Source organism: Coregonus clupeaformis, chromosome 40, assembly GCF_020615455.1.
Source record: "Coregonus clupeaformis isolate EN_2021a chromosome 40, ASM2061545v1, whole genome shotgun sequence".
Taxonomy (NCBI): domain Eukaryota; kingdom Metazoa; phylum Chordata; class Actinopteri; order Salmoniformes; family Salmonidae; genus Coregonus; species Coregonus clupeaformis.
Window position 1 is genome coordinate 16,265,399 of NC_059231.1, and position 21,473 is coordinate 16,286,871.

General features: G+C 43.2%; 1 protein-coding gene across 1 annotated transcript in view; it reads right to left on the reverse strand.

The window, feature by feature from the left end:
- Window positions 1-21,473, reverse strand: part of LOC121554930 (low-density lipoprotein receptor-related protein 1B-like) — a 331,365-nt gene that overhangs the window by 111,259 nt on the left and 198,633 nt on the right. The window contains exons 38-44 of the mRNA XM_041868634.2: window positions 12,786-12,978; window positions 11,147-11,272; window positions 10,623-10,751; window positions 10,023-10,142; window positions 8,855-8,968; window positions 8,083-8,232; window positions 3,784-3,906 (exon numbers count right to left, since the gene is read on the reverse strand). Of these exons, the coding sequence (XP_041724568.2) occupies window positions 3,784-3,906; window positions 8,083-8,232; window positions 8,855-8,968; window positions 10,023-10,142; window positions 10,623-10,751; window positions 11,147-11,272; window positions 12,786-12,978 (955 nt within the window). The remainder of the gene's footprint in view (window positions 1-3,783; window positions 3,907-8,082; window positions 8,233-8,854; window positions 8,969-10,022; window positions 10,143-10,622; window positions 10,752-11,146; window positions 11,273-12,785; window positions 12,979-21,473) is intronic.

The following is a 21,473-nucleotide window of genomic DNA, read 5'->3' on the forward strand; positions in this document are numbered from 1 at the left end:
GAAGCACCTCTCACTCACATGGCTCTCTCAGATATCGCTCAATTCTTATTAGCCAATGCCCGTCACATGATCGGGTCCTTCTCAAAGGCTACAAATGAAGACAGACATATCGGGAATGCAACTGCGCGAGTCCTTATCAAATTCCGAGGCGCGTATTGAAGATGTTGGAAGAACTGTCTACATTTACTTTTCGTCAGGCAACAAGATGGGTAGGCCTAACGAACAGAAAAAGCACTAGCCTATCTCAATCTACTATCCCCCATAGTACAAAAGTTTACCTATTCAATTCTGTGCGTAGAAATATATATTCGAAACACAGTCTGGGACAGTTGTGGGATGCGATAGATCCCAAATTAATACAACCACTAGCATCAAAAAAACATTTAAAACCAATTAGGCTGATGCAACAGATCAGAATGTTTAGCTTAAAATGTTGATATACTATTAGGCTATTTCTTCACATTATAAGCGCAGCAATGTGCACATGGCAGTAGGCTATAAGCGCAAATATTCCAAAATGCAATCAATTAGCGGGAAAACGCCATTCTCAAAAGTGACCGCAAATGCGATTATGCATTTAATGCTTTTATTATAAAGGTTCATTTTTATGGTGAAAATTATTTTCCCCAAACTTGAAACTCACGAGCTGCGTGTGTATGCCAGTTAGGCTCTACACCCCCATTGTAAAGCGGATTAATGTGCTTAATTTTAAGAAGTTATTTGGCTGCTTTAGTTGTGATACAAACCTTATCAAAACATATAGGCCTATGGGCTAGGCTACATGAGGTGTGCGACTATTATTTGAAAAATGCGCAAAAAAAGGCATGAGCTGTTTCTTGCATTACTGCACACAAGCTGGGCATCATTCACAAGTGATAGGCTAAAATTGTCACCCATCAGACTATTCTTGATTTAATCTTGTCTTTACATATACTAAATACTATATGTGTGAAATTAGTTTTGATTTAGGGTGGACCATTATCATGCACCTGTCTCGAATCTGGGGCAGGAGAAAAAATACATGTCATCTATGCACTTGAATAGCGAATGGAGGACGCTTTTTCCTTGGTTCATTTTCATGCCAACCAGGTAGGCTATACCCCTGTTGTAAAGAGAAGCAATGTGTTTAACATTAGGAAAGTTGAGAAATAAATATAGTAGGCCTAGCCTATAGAAAGCTGATGGGATCCTCCTCTTTTAATAGAGGCAATCAAAACTCTGTTTTCTCATGCAATTGCATAGCCTATAGAAATGTTGCGCAACATGAGCTCATGGGCTCTCATTAAGTGTTTGATTAGATTTTCGATAACATTTGCATTGATGTCAGAGTGATTAGAGGGACAATAGAGTGCTGAGTACCAGACAGTTAGCAAGTTTGGTAGGGTACTACTGACCATCAGCAGCATCAGAGCTTGGAGAAGCCTAATTACCGTGACCAAATGGTCACGTGGAATTTGACTGCCATCGTGACTTGTGACCGCCGGTGTGGCAGTAATACGGTCATCGTAACAGCCCTACAGATAGGCACACATACCTTCATATCTGGATTCATTTAAATTCAAAGAACCACCCTCCCTTGGGGGCCTAGATCCAATGCCTCTGTCTCTTTCAGATGTCTCGACAAAGGCTCATTCTCGAGATGCTAATATTTCATATCTTAGGCTTCAGTGGTATTTCACTGTACGGGGAAAGCTCATCCGACATTTTATAATGACATATAAGTATTTCATCTAATCAGTTGTGAGATTTTGGATTTCCAGTGATATAATGACATTTTCTTCTAACCATTTTCCTTTACTTTCAGTTTATCAATAGCTCTGGCTTTTTATATGGTAATCAACTAAGAGAAATGGGAATATTTTCCATTTGTCCTGAGAATGCCCATTCTAAACATCTAACAGACTGAATGCTTAGTTTTGAAAGGAGCTACGGTACATTTGCAATTCTCAATACCATTATTTCAAATTCAAATAAATTCTAACAATAATGAAGCACTTACCTAAATGAATGGGAAAGTGTTTTTCAGTCATTTGATGGTACACATAATCATGTTGTGTTAGATGCAATTGAGTCACCCAGTTAACATGATTACCAAACCTCATTCTGCTTTTAATTTTGACAAATCTACTGTGATTTATTTCACTTCAATAAACATTATCTTACTCTTCAAGACTATTAACACATATGACAGTGTTATTTTTGTGGGCCATTCTGTCTAAATTAATTAATTCCTTAGTAGTTCATCGCATTTATTAATCTGAAGCCTAGCTGTGATGCAGGTCAGGATAAGTATTACCACCTCCGTGGCACTCAAACACTCTTGAAGATCCTTCATCATCACTTTGACGGCAAAAGTAATGAAACATAAACGGTATACATAAATAAGTCATTTGTTTAATAGAAAATTATATTTACCAGACCATGACTCAATTTTGGTTTAGCTATCTAAGTGGAAAGGCTTTGTCATGGTAAGTTATGCCTACATTAGAAATGATCAAAGAGGTGGGCTAGAAGTGTTCTTGTCTTCCCTGTTGAGAGGGTTCCATGTGCAGGGTTCCATGTGAAAGGTCAGTGTGGGGGAACATTCCATGTGATCCGTTCAGATGTCAGCCATTTCTCAGTGAACCCACATGTTTCCATCTCTGGTAACAATTCATAATGACTAATGGTTAATTAATTAACTGTTACACACAAGGGGAGAATATGCTAATTAAAAGCCAGGGAAAAAACACCACTGTGTCCTTTTTAAGTGGCTCTATTTGAATATCAGGGCTGGAGGTATACTCTTTATACACATAAGTAGGCTAGCAGACAACTTGGCAAGCAATTAAATACACAATGAGGATGAACAATACAATATCCAGTAGAGACAATTAACTCCAATCATTAGTGATGTGTCACTGCTAACACTGGATTTGTGTCTTCCTGTGGTTGTCTAGAAGTAATTCAGACAAGCCAGGGCGAGTCCTTGCCGTTCTGCCACCATAAGTGAGACCAAAGAATGCTGCCCCCCACAAAACTAGAACAGTCCCAGTAAGAATAATGACGTTGAGAAGACGTCTAAAATACGTATTTTCCAGACGTTGAAGTTAGGTTCAATTTAGGTTCTGAATGAAAGGTGAAAATGTATTTTCCGTATGTTTAAAATACATATTTCCAGAACGTTGAAAAGGCATATTTTCCTGATGTAAAAAAAAATATGTACTTTCCGGACGTTGAAATCTGGTTTATTTTCAGTTCTGAATGAAATTGAAAATATTTATTATCCGGATGTTGAAAATACGTATTTTACAGACGTCTATGTTTGGGCCAAATCAAGGCTGGTCCAGACCTGACAAAATCTGAACCAAATATAGACGTCTATGATTGGTTCAGATTTGATCCGGACCAAAAACCAATGTCCGTGGATGTGGAAATCAAGGCTGGTCCGGAACTGCACAAAGTTCTGGGAATAGACAAGCAAAATATTTTGCGCCCCTGCGTTTGACTTAGTGGGCACTGCTTATCAAAAGGTGGCATCAGCATTCACCTAAAACGCCAATATGCAACTGGTTAAGAGAAATTGTCATTGTTTTTGGGCAGAATGATGTGAGGTTTTATGTGTTGTTGTTGGAGGTGCGTCTTCGTCAGTTTAGCTCAGAAAATTCCGCCTCACCATAGGTGACCGCCTAATCCTGCCTAATGAGTGGGCTAGCAGTGAGACAAGCCCACTAATAAATGGTCTTCTGTAATGCAATGAAATGTCTCTACCCACATGGTCCAATAAACATAGCAAAGCCTTACCACACTGAAACTCATCTGCCCCGTCCTCACAGTCCTTCTGTCCGTCACACAGCCACACACTGGAGATGCAGTTACCGCTGGGGCAGGCGAAATGGCCCTCTTCACACGTCTGCCCATGGGAAACTAGGGCCGACAACAATGGAAGGGAGAGTCATCTGAGAGTTGATTCAGTGGTGATTCAGGTCATTATCTTGGACCTAAACTCTCTCAGAATCCATAATTCTGGCACCCCTAATCAAATCAAATTGTATTTGTCACACACGCCGAATACAACAGTTCCGTGAAATTCTTACTTACGAGCCCTTAACCAACAATGCCGTTCAAGAAATAGAGTTAAGAAAATATTTACTAAATAAATAAAAGTAAAAAATTAAATAAAAAGTAACACAATAAAATAACAATAACGAGTCTATATACAGTGGGGGAAAAAAGTATTTAGTCAGCCACCAATTGTGCAAGTTCTCCCACTTAAAAAGATGAGAGAGGCCTGTAATTTTCATCATAGGTACACGTCAACTATGACAGACAAAATTAGAATTTTTTTTCCAGAAAATCACATTGTAGGATTTTTAATGAATTTATTTGCAAATGATGGTGGAAAATAAGTATTTGGTCAATAACACAAGTTTCTCAATACTTTGTTATATACCCTTTGTTGGCAATGACACAGGTCAAACGTTTTCTGTATGTCTTCACAAGGTTTTCACACACTGTTGCTGGTATTTTGGCCCATTCCTCCATGCAGATCTCCTCTAGAGCAGTGATGTTTTGGGGCTGTCGCTGGGCAACACAGACTTTCAACTCCCTCCAAAGATTTTCTATGGGGTTGAGATCTGGAGACTGGCTAGGCCACTCCAGGACCTTGAAATGCTTCTTACGAAGCCACTCCTTCGTTGCCCGGGCGGTGTGTTTGGGATCATTGTCATGCTGAAAGACCCAGCCACGTTTCATCTTCAATGCCCTTGCTGATGGAAGGAGGTTTTCACTCAAAATCTCACAATTCATGGCCCCATTCATTCGTTCCTTTACACGGATCAGTCGTCCTGGTCCCTTTGCAGAAAAACAGCCCCAAAGCATGATGTTTCCACCCCCATGCTTCACAGTAGGTATGGTGTTCTTTGGATGCAACTCAGCATTCTTTGTCCTCCAAACACGACGAGTTGAGTTTTTACCAAAAAGTTATATTTTGGTTTCATCTGACCATATGACATTCTCCCAATCCTCTTCTGGATCATCCAAATGCACTCTAGCAAACTTCAGACGGGCCTGGACATGTACTGGCTTAAGCAGGGGGACACGTCTTGCACTGCAGGATTTGAGTCCCTGGCGGCATAGTGTGTTACTGATGGTAGGATTTGTTGCTTTGGTCCCAGCTCTCTGCAGGTCATTCACTAGGTCCCCCCGTGTGGTTCTGGGATTTTTGCTCACCGTTCTTGTGATCATTTTGACCCCACGGGGTGAGATCTTGCGTGGAGCCCCAGATCGTGGGAAATTATCAGTGGTCTTTTGTGTCTTCCATTTCCTAATAATTGCTCCCACAGTTGATTTCTTCAAACCAAGCTGCTTACCTATTGCAGATTCAGTCTTCCCAGCCTGGTGCAGGTCTACAATTTTGTTTCTGGTGTCCTTTGACAGCTCTTTGGTGTTGGCCATAGTGGAGTTTGGATTGTGACTGTTTGAGGTTGTGGACAGGTGTCTTTTATACTGATAACAAGTTCAAACAGGTGCCATTAATACAGGTAACGAGTGGAGGACAGAGGAGCCTCTTAAAGAAGAAGTTACAGGTCTGTGAGAGCCAGAAATCTTGCTTGTTTGTAGGTGACCAAATACTTATTTTCCACCATAATTTGCAAATAAATTCATAAAAAATCCTACAATGTGATTTTCTGGATTTATTTTTTTCAATTTGTCTGTCATAATTGATGTGTACCTATGATGAAAATTACAGGCCTCTCTCATCTTTTTAAGTGGGAGAACTTGCACAATTGGTGGCTGACTAAATACTTTTTTCCCCACTGTACAGGGGGTACCGGTACCGAGTCAATGTGTGGGGGTACAGGTTAGTCGAGGTAATTTGTACATGTAGGTAGAGAGCGAGAGTTGCACCCCTCCTCAAAAAACCTACACTCGATCCCTCCGATGTCAACAACTACAGACCAGTATCCCTTCTTTCTTTTCTCTCCAAAACTCTTGAGCGTGCCGTCTCTAGCCAACTCTCCTGCTATCTCTCTCAGAATGACCTTCTTGATCCAAACCAGTCAGGTTTCAAGACTGGTCATTCAACTGAGACTGCTCTTCTCTGTGTCACGGAGGCTCTCCGCACTGCTAAAGCTATCTCTCTCTCCTCTGCTCTTATCCTTCTACACCTATCTGCTGCCTTTGATACTGTGAACCATCAGATCCTCCTCTCCGAGTTGGGCATCTCCGGCGCTGCTCACTCTTGGATTGCGTCTTACCTGTCTCCGCACCACGTGCTATCACCACTGGTGTCCCCCAGGGCTCAGTTTTAGGCCCTCTCCGATTCTCTCTATACACCAAGTCACTTGGCTCTGTCATATCCTCACATGGTCTCTCCTATCATTGCTACGCAGACGACACACATTTACTTTTCTCCTTTCTCCCTTCTGATAACCAGGTAGTCGAATCGCATCTCTGCATGTCTGGCAAACATATCAGTGTGGATGACCACCTCAAGCTGAACCTCGGCAAGACGGAGCTGCTCTTCCTCCCGGGGAAGGACTGCCCGCTCCATGATCACGCCATCACGGTTGACAACTCCATTGTGTCCTCCTCCCAGAGTGCAAAGAACCTTGGCGTGACCCTGGACAACACCCTGTCGTTCTCCGCTAACATCAAAGCGGTGACCCGATCCTGCAGGTTCATGCTCTACAACATTCGCAGAGTACGACCCTACCTTACACAGAAAGCGGCACAGGTCCTAATCCAGGCACTTGTCATCTCCCGTCTGGATTACTGCAACTCGCTGTTGGCTGGGCTCGCTGCCTGTGCCATTAAACCCCTACAACTTATCCAGAACGCTGCAGCCCGTCTGGTGTTCAACCTTCCCAAGTTCTCTCCTGTCACCCCGCTCCTCCGCACACTCCACTGGCTTCCAGTTGAGGCTCGCATCTACTACAAGACCATGGTGCTTCCCTACGGAGCTGTGAGGGGAACGGCACCTCCTTACCTTCAGGCTCTGATCAGACCCTACACCCAAACGAGGGCACTATGTTCATCCACCTCTGGCCTGCTAGCCCCCCTACTCTACGGAAGCACAGTTCTCGCTCAGCCCAGTCAAAGCTATTCGCTGCTCTGGCACCCCCAATGGTGGAACAAGCTCCCCCACGACACCAGGACAGCGGAGTCACTGACCACCTTCCGGAGACACTTGAAACCCTACCTCTTTAAGGAACACCTGGAATAGTATAAAAGTAATCCTTCTACACCCCCCCCTCCCCCCATAAAAAAAGTGGTTGTCCCACTGGCTATCATAAGTTGAATGCACCAATTTGTAAGTGGCTCTGGATAAGAGCGTTTGCTAAATGAAGTAAATGTATAAAATGTACATGTAGGTTGTGGTAAAGTGACTATGCACAGATAATAAACAGCGAGTAGCAGCAGTGTAAAAACAAAGAGGGGGGGGGGGGGGTCAATGTAAATAGTCCGGGTGGCCATTTGATTAATTGTTCAGCAGTCTTATGGCTTGGGGGTAGAAGCTATGGAGCCTTTTGGACCTAGACTTGGCGCTCCGTTACCGCTTGCCATGCGGTAACAGAGAGAACAGTCTATGACGGGTGACTGGAGTCTTTGACAATTTCTGGGGTCTTCCTCTGACACCGCCTAGTATATAGGTCCTGGATGGCAGGAAGCTTGGCCCCAGTGATGTACTGGGCCGTACGCACTACCCTCTGTAGCACCTTATGGTCGGATGCCGAGCAGTTGCCATACCAGGCGGTGATGCAACCAGTCAGGATGCTCTCGATGGTGCAGCTGTAGAACTATTTGAGGATCTGGGGACCCATGCCAAATCTTTTCAGTCCCCTGAGGGGGAAAAGGTGTTGTTGTGCCCTCTTCACGACTGTCTTGGTATGTTTGTACCATGATAGTTTGTTGGTGATGTGGACACCAAGGAACTTGAAACTCTCGAACCGCTATACTAATCACTTCAGAACATGGTATATCTATGTTGTATGATTTTCTGTAAGTCTTCTCTAATTGAAGCTGACTTCCTCGATCTGTCTTCCTTAGGCAGAGAGAGGAGAGGAGAGAAGAGAGGAGAAGACAAGACAAGAGTCTCACCCTGGCAGTTGGTCTCATCTGCATAATCTCCACAGTCGTTGGCTCCATCACAGATCCAGGAGGGGTGGATACAAAGGGAGGTGGAGTTACAGCTGATGAAGCCTTTCTCTTTCACCCCCAGTTTGTAGAATTCAGAGCAGTCTGTGTGATCTACACAAAAACATTAGCTAACCTTAGCTAGATAAACATGAGCTACTGTAAATCTGCTAACAGTAGGTAACACTAAGGTATAAAAAGGTAACATTAACCAGGTTTCCATCCACAGTTTTTATGCGAGTAAAGTCATACCGTATTTAAAAAAAATCACCACAGCTGTGATGGAAACAGGACGTTTCGGTACAATTTTATAAATGCAGACAGATCATTTGTTAGTTCGACATGGTGAGATCTTTTTGTGTCGGTAAAATTAATAATGCGAGAAATGGCGGTGGAAATGCCTTTATGCGCAAATATTGATAAAACCATCATATGGCAAGTAAACTTGGAGTCATGCAATGATATGGTGTGAGGTCCTCCCACTACGACTCAGGAAACCATGTAGTTTATTAGGCTACATATGAAAATGACCAATTTTCTTAATACGGATTCTAGAATATTTGCATTAAAATCATTTGCCAATTGGATGGAAGCCTAGCTAGTAACACTGTACATTAAGTTGCTTGTTTACCTGTGTAATAACAAAGCAATAATAATCTGGATAACGCTGAATGACTGAAAACAAGCAATCCATCAATGGTGATGAGGCTACCATGTTAGCATAAACGTAACTTACTGCAGTTCTTTTCATCTGAGGCATCAGCACAGTCAATGATCTGGTTACACCAGGCTGAGCCGGGGATACAGCTCCCATCCTGGCATGAGGATTCAAACGATGCACAGGTGACATCTGAGAGGGGAGAGAGAAATTAACAATTCGAAAAGACCCCATGCTAAATCATCAGGGAGAGAGGGACCAGTTAATAGTGTAACCCATGTAGATGGCTCAGTAGTGTTTAGCATCAGGTCTAGGGAGGATATCTAGGATAGGGAGGATGCCAGGTGTGTGTGTGTGCGCGCCTTGTTTGCATGCATGCGTGAGAATGAGTTCAACGCAAACAAACAAAGGTATATTAGTTATCAAAAACATGATAACTTTAGGACTTATTAATGATAATTTAGTTCATGCAAATGCCATTTATGGTCTGTTATTATGAGCCCTACTAATACACTAATGCACATTAGATACTGAGACCCTACAGGGACATTATATTTGATCGATCTAGTGAAGAGAAGGGGTTCTCTTGCTCGATTTACCATCTACGGAAACTATAGTATTTTCAGTTAATTGCATATAATTAAACGTTTTAATGGTTATAGAAACAGGGGCATTTTTGATAGTTTGCCATTAAAAAAACAAACCGACTGCATGCTTTGAGAGTCATTACAGCTAGATGTGCCTGAAATCCCAGTCCTTGGGAGCTTCATCCATCTTTAGAGAATCCTACTGCTGCCTCATGGCCTCTCTTAATTGTCTCGTTTCAGGTTTAAAGCACATTAAGTTCCTGTTAAAAAGTGCTGGGTTTGTTTTCCTCTGGGCCAACTGCATGCAGCTGAATAACAGCCACAGAAACTAAATCGAAAATAATAGCAAAGTGGATTTGGAATACCACTTGATTAGAACAGCACTGACAAAGATGGGAGATTCGGGCTGGGGGAATCTTAACATGATTTTCTGAACAATTTGTGCCCAATATCCTCCCCTTCTGACTCAGACAGTATTCTCAGTCTGCGAGTGGCCCTTGGTCTTTGAGGAGCGATGTGATGCTGGGATTCATTAAAGAGATAGGCTTAGCCCAGTGTGGAGCCTGCTATATGCTGCACGCACACACACAGAGCGTTAGCAGACAGAGACCTGGTCAGGATTGACTGGGAGATTAAGCGGTCTTTCTGTCCATACTCACTGTTACAAAAGGCTTCGTCTGAGTTGTCCCCACAGTCATCCACCCCGTCGCAGAAACGACTGTTGGCCACACAGCGCTGGTTATCGCACGCCCTAAAGCCGCTCCTACAGTTCCTGTTATCTGGCGAAATTACAAAACATGTTCAAAATATGGTAATGGTAGTCCTTAGTCCTACTGTCATTTTCTTATTATGTCATCCTCTAGATAACAACTGGTGCACTCCCACAATTAATGTGCTCTAGCCAATTCTTCTATGGTTGTCATCAGGGTTGGGGTCAATTCCATTTAAATTCCACTAAATTCAGAAAGTACACCAAATTCAAATTCAAAATTTTCCTCATTGAAAAGCATTGAAGATAGTTGGAATTTGAATTTCAGTGTACTTCCAGAAGTGACTGGAATTTTGATGGAATTGACCCTGTAGCCAACCCTGCTATTGTTGTCATGCCATATGGTTGGCTACAGCATGTCCAGTATAGGAATGGGCTTGCTTGCTTTGCATGTAGTAGTAGATAATTAATTATTTTTTTGTAGACTGGGAGAGATTTCCAAAAGCAGACTTTGAAGTACCAAAATGCTGATATGAGATAAATTGCTTACCACAATATTGCATTTTCTCATCTGACTTGTCTTTGCAGTGCGCTATTCCATCACATGTAAACTGATAGTTGATGCACTCGCCGTTTCCGCATTCAAATTCTGTGTGGATGTTGCAGGAGGAATTCTCCGCTGCAAAAGTAGGTAACTTGTTTAACTAGCTTAGTCAAGTCAAATGTTTGTGCATTTTCTCACCATAATGGCTTTAGCTGTGGTCTTAAAGATAGCAGTAGCTGCACCAGGCTTAGCTGTAACCGTTCCAGTGTGACCTATTTGTTAAAAGTACAAACACTGCATATTCCCCTCTGAAACAAAGTTAATTGGGTGCTAATGTATTACAACTGCCTAAAACAGTCTGTTCTTGCCAGTGAATAAAAGTGTATAGATAATTACTAGAGGGAACATTTCTCTCAAAAAAAGTATAAGTTAAAAATCTGATCTAGAGCAATCAATTAAGTTATATTTTTGTGAGAATTGCAAGATCATTGAATGTATGGTTTGTTAAAAAGCAAAATGTCATAACTTACAAATGCATCTGTTGTCATCTAATAGCACACGTGCTCCCCGACAACTACAGTTGACTCTTCCATCTGGGGTCAATAGACACAGGTCACCACAGCCACCGTTTTTGAGTCTGCATGGGGACAGCTCACCTACAAAACACACGGCCAATTACATATATTATAGACACAACAGGAGACCAACAACAGATGCTATATAGACATAACATGAGTCAAAAAGACAGAGACAAAGTGAGGTTGCAATTATTACAGTATATTGCAATGTCAAAGCCCTTCAGAATTTTTTTATATCAACTGTTTTTAAGAACATTTAATAACGCTGAAGAACGACCAATAAACTAAACTGAATGTCACCAGTTTATTAACGGCTAAACCTCAATTAGCATAGAGTTTATTTCAAGGCCAACAGTCCCAACCCCCAGCTCCCACCTCCCACCAGCCCACCATAAAGGATGCATTAGTTCAGTCAGTGTGACAGGAACAAGCAGGTATGGTCTCATCCTCCCTGATAAAGAAAGAGTGAAGGATGCAAAGGGAGGGGAACAATAAAGCACAGAAATCACCAGTGCTCACAGGACATGTGACAAATGAACCATAGGTTTCCTTCCCTCCCCTCCAACGCTCTGCCTCTCATTCACGCATCAGTGTCTTTGTGTGGGGGATGTGTGTGTGAGGGATGTGTCGGGTGCGTGTGTGTGCGTATGTGTGTGTGAGGATGGATGACTCAGCAGGCCTCTGGAAGAGCTCCTAGAGCCCCCAGGTTCAGGTTGGCCTCATCTGATTACAGAGGAACGGGAGGATCAGGAAGGACAGACAGGAAGACTAATGAGGATGTGGAGACATTCACTTCACATTTAACTATCTGGAGGAGGAAAACTGGGGTGAGAAGAACAGTGGTCCTGTGTGGTTCAGCTATACATGTAATAGCATGACAGTAGCAATCTAGGTTCAATCCCCGCAGGGATCACATACATACTAAAAATGGATGCATTACCTGTACTGTAATAAGCTTTGGATAACATTTAAACATTGCAGGTTGTTACTTATCACTTTGGCAAGACGGAGAGGTCAAAAAGTTGTCTGCGATCATTTGCGATGATGAAATAAATGAGAAGGAAAAGTCCCTCAGCATCCTCACAGAGAGAGTCAAGCCATTGGGAAGCTCTTAAGTACTTTCCCCAATGTCCTAGTACTTACAGTACATATGCAACACTTTAGAGCCCTCCTCTCAAACTCAAGGATTCTTTTTTATTAATTACGTTGCCAGCTTTAGTTTCTCCCCAGCTAAATAAGACCATCTTAATTTATCATTCCCAACATTTTCTTCACATCAAGAGAAGGAGCCCTGGTAAGTAGATACACTGCTGTGAGTTCTAGTGGAAAACCATTAAGTAAAGAGAAGACAAACCTTAACAGACCCCCAAACCCCAAACTAAATGCAGGCAAATGCACAGATCTGCAATAGACAGATGGAAAAAAAAATACTATTACACTAATAGATCTATTCTTCTCCTACACATTCCCTACTGGAGGTGCATTGCACAGACATACATAGGCTCCCAAACATTCACAAAACAGTCTATCCCTGTCTTTTTGAGAAAAGTCTAGATTCCAGGAAGTTGGTGTCGTAAGTCTAGATACTCACAGCTGTTGGTGTCATTTGCCACAGCGATGATACCCATGGGCTGGTGGGGGATATCTGCTCGCAGTACCTTGGTCTCTCCACCTGTGTACTTGTCGGATCGTAGCACGGCCCTGCGAGCCCAGTCTGACCAGAAGATGAAGTCCCCATAAATAGCCAGGCCAAAAAAAGTTCCTGGCCCCGACTTCACGATGACCTGAGATTTACAAAGCAGTACATCAGTTAAAGCATTCATAACTTGTCTAATATGTATACAGTGCCAATATCAAGCCATAGCTAAGTCCTCTATCTCCTTGTACTCTAGTAAAACACATGATATGATTTTCAAAGACTTCATATCAGTTACTTCTAAACATCAAATGCTTGGATATTGATGAAAACATCAAATAAAATAAAATAAAAACTGACTTTGAATACATAGCACTAAGAAATAAATGAATCACTGCATCATCAACCCCTGTACACACAAACACATACACACACAACCTCTCCTAGGTTACTGCTAAACCCAGATGTTGTTGCTATGTAAATGTATGACAATGTCACAGAGAGGGAAGCAGGAATACATCAGACAGACGGCTCCTTTGGGAGTCTCTCTCTATGCTGGGGCCACCAGGCAGGCCTTCCTGCAGCTCTGTAGTCTCAGCAATTAGTGGGACATGCATGTAACCATCATCACATTAGCCCTGCTGCCATACAGGGATTAATAGGACAGGTGTTGATTCAAGGAGCACAGCTTGTTACAGGGAAAACAACTGGCCAGCAGGAGAGAAAGAGAGAGAGAAAGGGCAACCAGTGGAGCACAAACAACATTGTAAATACCACCAATATTTATCTGTTTATTTATCTTCCCCTACTATTCGTACTACAACTATTTGTACATTGCTAAAACACTGTACATAGCGCATAATACAACACTTGAAATATCTATATTTTTGAGTGTAATATTGAATGTTAAATTCTAATAGTTTTTAAAAATGTTTTGTGTCTTCTCAGTTTTGTTGATTGTTTATTTCACTTGCTTTGGTAATGTAAACACGTTTCCCATGCAAATAAAACCCCTTTGAATTGAGAGAGAGAGAGAGAGAGAGAGAGAGAGAGAGAGAGAGAGAGAGAGAGAGAGAGAGAGAGAGAGAGAGAGAGAGAGAGAGAGAGAGAGAGAGAGAGAGAGAGAGAGAGAGAGAGAGAGAGAGAGAGAGAGAGAGAGAGAGAGAGAGAGAGAGAGAGAGAGAGAGAGAGAGAGAGAGAGAGAGGGAGAGAGAGGGAGAGAGAGACGACAAGGAAGCCAGAGTGATTTTGAAGGAACAAATTGACAAGAAATTTGATTAGGGAGAATGCTAGTTTTATACACAGGGACTAGTTACAGTGGGGGAAAAAAGTATTTAGTCAGCCACCAATTGTGCAAGTTCTCCCACTTAAAAAGATGAGAGAGGCCTGTAATTTTAATCATAGGTACACGTCAACTATGACAGACAAATTGAGAGAAAAAAATCCAGAAAATCACATTGTAGGATTTTTTATGAATTTATTTGCAAATTATGGTGGAAAATAAGTATTTGGTCACCTACAAACAAGCAAGATTTCTGGCTCTCACAGACCTGTAACTTCTTCTTTAAGAGGCTCCTCTGTCCTCCACTCGTTACCTGTATTAATGGCACCTGTTTGAACTTGTTATCAGTATAAAAGACACCTGTCCACAACCTCAAACAGTCACACTCCAAACTCCACTATGGCCAACACCAAAGAGCTGTCAAAGGACACCAGAAACAAAATTGTAGACCTGCACCAGGCTGGGAAGACTGAATCTGCAATAGGTAAGCAGCTTGGTTTGAAGAAATCAACTGTGGGAGCAATTATTAGGAAATGGAAGACATACAAGACCACTGATAATCTCCCTCGATCTGGGGGCTCCACGCAAGATCTCACCCCGTGGGGTCAAAATGATCACAAGAACGGTGAGCAAAAATCCCAGAACCACACGGGGGGACCTAGTGAATGACCTGCAGAGAGCAGGGACCAAAGTAACAAAGCCTACCATCAGTAACACAATCACGCCAGGGACTCAAATCCTGCAGTGCAAGACGTGTCCCCCTGCTTAAGCCAGTACATGTCCAGGCCCGTCTGAAGTTTGCTAGAGTGCATTTGGATGATCCAGAAGAGGATTGGGAGAATGTCATATGGTCAGATGAAACCAAAATAGAACTTTTTTGGTAAAAAACTCAACTCGGTCGTGTTTGGAGGACAAAGAATGCTGAGTTGCATCCAAAGAACACCATACCTACTGTGAAGCATGGGGGTGGAAACATCATGCTTTGGGGCTGTTTTTCTGCAAAGGGACCAGGACGACTGATCCGTGTAAAGGAAAGAATGAATGGGGCCATGTATCGTGAGATTTTGATTGAAAACCTCCTTCCATCAGCAAGGGCATTGAAGATGAAACGTGGCTGGGTCTTTCAGCATGACAATGATCCCAAACACACCGCCCGGGCAACGAAGGAGTGGCTTCGTAAGAAGCATTTCAAGGTCCTGGAGTGGCCTAGCCAGTCTCCAGATCTCAACCGCATAGAAAATCGAGTTGAAAGTCCGTGTTGCCCAGTGACAGCCCCAAAACATCACTGCTCTAGAGGAGATCTGCATGGAGGAATGGGCCAAAATACCAGCAACAGTGTGTGTAAACCTTGTGAAGACTTACAGAAAATGTTTGACCTGTGTCATTGCCAACAAAGGGTATATAACAAAGTATTGAGAAACTTTTTGTTATTGACCAAATACTTATTTTCCACCATAATTTGCAAATAAATTAATAAAAAAATCCTACAATGTGATTTTCTGGATATTTTTTCTAATTTTGTCTGTCATAGTTGACGTGTACCTATGATGAAAATTACAGGCCTCTCTCGTCTTTTTAAGTGGGAGAACTTGCACAATTGGTGGCTGACTAAATACTTTTTTCCCCCACTGTACCACCGTGTTCAAAATCTCTTATAGTCTACTTACATGCACGTTCTGAGTAAATAAAACAGAACTTTATGAGTTGTAGAAAAAAAGAAGGAAGGGAAGCGCTGCTGGGATATAATAGTAGAACTTTGTAGGTAGAAGATGCTCTTTGGTAAAGGTTTTAAATGGTCAGCAAAAAAACTAAGAGGACCAAGGCACTATTCATATGATTAAAATGCCTTTATTGTTATGGCATGTTCAATAGAACAAACAATTTAAAACTCTGACTAATTTCAACATGGCCTTCGTCAGGGAGTACTTTGAGAACTTTATGTATTTTATCATTTGCTTAGGGACAGTTCTAAATTGACTAGGATGGGGGGGGTGGTCCAAAATAGGGGAAGGTTGTCAAACTTTTATTTTGGCTTTGGGGAGGGTTATGTGATTTTTTATTGGGCACAGGGGAGGGTTTTGCATTTTCCCCTGGTTTAGATTCCCCATTTTGCAGGTTTTACTACATAATTTATTCCATATAGCCACATTTCCTCATCTGCCTCCCCTATCAAGGTGTTTTGGTACTTCCCTTATGCACTAAGCTTTTCTGCAGCTTACTATACAGTCAACATTATCCTGCCCTCTATTCATAGTGACAATAGTGGTAGGTGGATCGTTTGCCCAGATCTGCAGTAGGTTAACTAGCAATCATACCACACATAAAATCATTCAAATCTGCACCAAGTTTCAATATAAATCCACAAGAATATAGAGGAATAGCTTATAGGCAGCGGAGGCCAGGTGTGTCTTCACAAGAACACATGAAAGAACAGTCAAGACATGAGGCACGCAGCTCAAAAAGCTCTCCCATTGATATTGTTTAGGCCATACAAATGTAATTTACTGTATAATGGAGTCCCCTCTTCACATTTCTCAAAATAGTACAAAATAAAATAGTGATTTATTTAATTCACACGAATCGATTATTTTTAAACAATTCTTTGAATTAATGATGTGCTTCGCCATTGTAGTAGTTGGGGTTTGGATAAATCGCGGTAAATCGATGTCACGATCGTCGTAAGAACCGGACCAAGGCGCAGCGTGATAGGCGTACATCTTTTAATGAGTACTTTAACACAATCACAAAAACAACAAAATGATACGTGAAGTCTAAAGGTTCTACACCAACACAAACCTATACAGAACAAGATCCCACAATAAACTGTGCAAAACAGGCTGCCTAAGTATGGTTCCCAATCAGAGACAACGAGCAACAGCTGCCTCTGATTGGGAACCACCCTGGCCAACATAGATCTAAACGATCTAGAATAAACACATAGAAACTCCAACATAGAAACTAACACCCTGGCTCAACATAATAGAGTCCCCAGAGCCAGGGCGTGACAGTACCCCCCCTCCCAAAGGCGCGGACTGCGACCGCGCCAACTAAACCCAACAGGGGAGGGGCCGGGTGGGCATTCCACCTCTCTCGCCCTCGTGGTCTGGCCCTGCTGGCCGGAGCTGGACTGAACACCGGTGGAGCGGATTGCTCTGGCTCCGGCGTGGAGCAGCTGACCGGTGCCGGACCAGGCACAGGTGGAACAGGCACGGACCGTGCCGGACTGACGACGCGCACCACTGGCTTGGTACGGGGAGCGGGAACGGGCCGGACCGGGCTGACGACGCGCACCACTGGCTTGGTGCGGGGAGCAGGAACGGGCCGGACCGGGCTGGCGACGCGCACCACAGGCTTGGTGCGAGGGGCAGGAACAGGCCAGGCCGGGCTGGCGACGCGCTCCACAGGCTTGGTGCGAGAGACAGGAACAGACCGGAACGTACTGGGAACACACACCACTGGCCTTGTGCGGGGATCAGGAACGGGCCGGACCGGACTGGTAACACACCCCAGTACCTCTCGCCGTGCCTCTACACTCTCCTTCCCCCTCATGACCAATGGCCCCCGTAACCTGGTGGCCTCCTCTCCTAGTCCACAAACTCGCCCTGTAGCTGCCTCCAGCAGCCCCGTCGTCCATGCCGTGTGCCCCCCCCAAAAAATGTATTGGGGTTGCCTCTCGCCTGTCAGACGACTGCACGGTTGGCGCCGTACCTCCTCTCTTGCCAGGGCTTTAACTTTTGCCCATGGCCCTTTGCCCGCGAACATGTCCTCCTAAGACCACCATTCGCCTACCTGGGACAACGCCAACTTCTCCAGTTCCTTTCCCGGTGTTTGCTCCTGAACACGCTGCTTGGTCCTTCTTTGGTGGGATCTTCTGTCACGATCGTCGTAAGAACCGGACCAAGGCGCAGCGTGATAGGCGTACATATTTTAATGAGTACTTTAACACAATCACAAAAACAACAAAACGATACGTGAAGTCTAAAGGTTCTACACCAACACAAACCTATACAGATCAAGATCCCACAAATAACTGTGCAAAACAGGCTGCCTAAGTATGGTTCCCAATCAGAGACAACGAGCAACAGCTGCCTCTGATTGGGAACCACCCTGGCCAACATAGATCTAAACGATCTAGAATAAACACATAGAAACTACAACATAGAAACTAACACCCTGGCTCAACATAAAAGAGTCCCCAGAGCCAGGGAGTGACAATCGAATCATTTGTGAATCGCAAACAGTAAAAGGAAACAAATTAGCTGTAGCCTTCCTTTCGAATTGTGTCGCTGCAAAACTAATTTTGTAGATACTTTAAGTTGATTTGGACATTCAATTTATGGGACATTGCAACTCAATAGATGCTAGTAGTCGGCCTGAAGTAAACACTTCTAAAGGTAAGATATACTGTATATCGACTCTATAAAATCCGCAATGCCTGCTGAAACAGTCATTTTCAACGTTTTTCCCAAAAGACCTTCCCAATTAAATGTTGAATGCAAAGTAAGCCTACCTGGCAGAATGATATCATGATGATGTATATCAAATCGGTTGCACATTTGTTTTACATGCTCTGCCATCGTATGTGCAGTACAGAAACCGGACAGAAACATTACAGTAAATTTGTGTTAAGCTAGTAACTAAAACTCGCTGGGACATGTTTTCAATAGTGCCCTCTAACACCTGACACCAATATAGTGGATTTGGGGGGTACCCTGACTGGGACTCAAACACTGGTTCCTGTGACTGTCATTCCAAAACCATTATACTGAACAGCTTCAACCCCCAAGCCATAAGACTGCTGAAAAGTTAATCAAATGGCTACCCGGACTATTTACATTGACCCTCTTTATTTTTTATCTTAATCGTTTTGCACTGGCTCTATGTACACTCAATAGACTCTACCCACACATACTACACTGACACTCCAACAAGCACACACACACACACACACACACATGCATATTGACGCCAGACACACTCACACATTGACACACTTTCACACTTCACATACGCTGCTGCTATTCTGTTTATTATAAAGTTTATCATGATTGCCTATTCACTTTTACCCCTACCCACATATACATATACAGTATATATTACCTCAACTATCTCGTACCCCTGCACATTGACTCGGTACTGGTACTCTTGTATATAACCTTGTTAATGTTTTTAATTAGTAAGTAAGCATTTCACTGTAAAGTCTACACCTGTTGTATTCAGCGCATGTGACCAACATATTAGATTTGATTTGATACTGTCACAATCCTCGCTATATGTGCCATGATACAATTCCTACCAAGTTGATTAACCCTATTTGCACGATGCATAGGGTGTTTGCCTTTCACGCCAGTGACCCGCTTTCACTTCCTTGTCCTGCCATTTGCTACACTGGTGTCAGAAGTGGGAACACCATAAGGTTAAAATCTCTTGGTGAGGTCGCTAGGTGTTGTACAAAGGTTGTTTAGTATTATTACAAGGGGTACAACTTGTTTTGTATTTTTTAATTATGTATTATAGTTTTTTTGATGGCAACTCTAGGCTGTAAACTGCAGTGAACATGTCATTTGAATAATGGCGCAAAAGTCATGTTACTTGAATGTTTCATTCCATTAATTCCATTTAAATCAGTTGTGGGTCTACTCTCAACAGATTATAAAGTCTAGAATGGTACAGTAAAGGACAGTCTGGCTGCATTTTTACTTCTGATACTGAAGTGAAGGTAACCTGCCTAAATGACTACCACCCCGTAGGACTCACGTCGGTAGCCATGAAGTGCTTTGAAAGGCTGGTCATGGCTCACATCAAACCCTAGACCAACTCCAATTCGCATACCGCCCCAACAGATCCACAGATGACGCAATCTCAATCGCACTCCACACTGCCCTTTCCCACCTGGACAAAAGGAAGACCTATGTGAGAATGCTGCTCATTGACTACAGCTCAGCGTTCAACACCATAGTGCCCACAAAGCTCATCACTAAACTAAGGACCCTGGGACTAAACACCTCCCTCTGCAACTGGATCCTGGACTTCCTGACAGGCCGCACCCAGGTGGTAAGGGTAGGCAACAACACATCTGCCACGCTGATCCTCAACACGGGGGCCCCTCAGGGGTGCGTGCTTAGTCCTCTCCTGTACTCACTATTCACCCACAACTGTGTGGCCAAGCACGACTCCAACACCATCATTAACTTGATGACGACAACGGTGGTAGGCCTGATCACCGACAACATTGAGACAGCCTATAGGGAGGAGGTCAGAGACCTGGCAGTGTGGTGCCAGGACAACAACCTCTCCCTCAACGTGAGAAAGACAAAGGATATGATTGTGGACTCCAGGAAAAGGAGGGCCGAACACGGCGCCATTCACATCAGCGGGGCTGTAGTGGAGCGGGTCGAGAGTTTCAAGTTCCTTTGTGTCCACATACCCAACAAACTATCATGGTCCAAACACACCAAAAAAGTTGTGATGAGGGCACGACAACGCTTTTTCCCCCTCAGGAGACTGAAAAGATTTGGCATGGGTCCCCAGATCCTCAAAAAGTTCTACAGCTACACCATCGAGAGCATCCTGACCTGTTGCATCACCGCCTGGTATGGCAACTGCTCGGCATCAGACCGTAAGGAGCTACAGAGGGTAATGCGTACGGCCCAGTACATCACTGGGCCATCCAGGACATATATGCTAGATGGTGTCAGGAAGGCCCAAAAAATTATCAAAGACTCCAGTCACCCATGATATAGACTGTTCTCTCTGCTATCGCACAGCAAGCAGTACCGGAGCGCCAAGTCTAGGTCCAAAAGGCTCCTTAACAGCTTCTACCCCAAGCCATAAGACTGCTGAACAATTAATCAAATGGCCACCTATTTGCATTGACACCCCTCCCACCTATTGTAATTTTATTGTGTTACTTTTTTATTTTATTTTTAACTTTATTTTATTTTGTAAATATTTTCTTAACTCTATTTTCTTAAAGCTGCATTGTGGGTTAAGGGCTTGTAAGAAAACATTTCACGGTAAGGTCTACACCTGCTGTATTCGGCGGATGTGACAATCACAATTTGATTTGACGTGCTGTCTTTTGCCGATCATCATTCTCTCAAGTAGTCATATACATGGCCACATAGGCCTATGCTCTCAGCAGGCCCAGTTATTCAGGAAAGCTTAACATGCGTTCTGCCTTCTTTCCGATCCGAGCGGCTATTCCTCGACCTCGAACCTAACGCTTCAATATAGCCTAAATATACAGTACCAGTCAAAAGTTTGGACACACCTAATCATTCCAGGGGTTTTCTTTATTTTTACTATTTTCTACATTGTAGAATACTAGTGAACACATAACAACTATGAAATAACATATA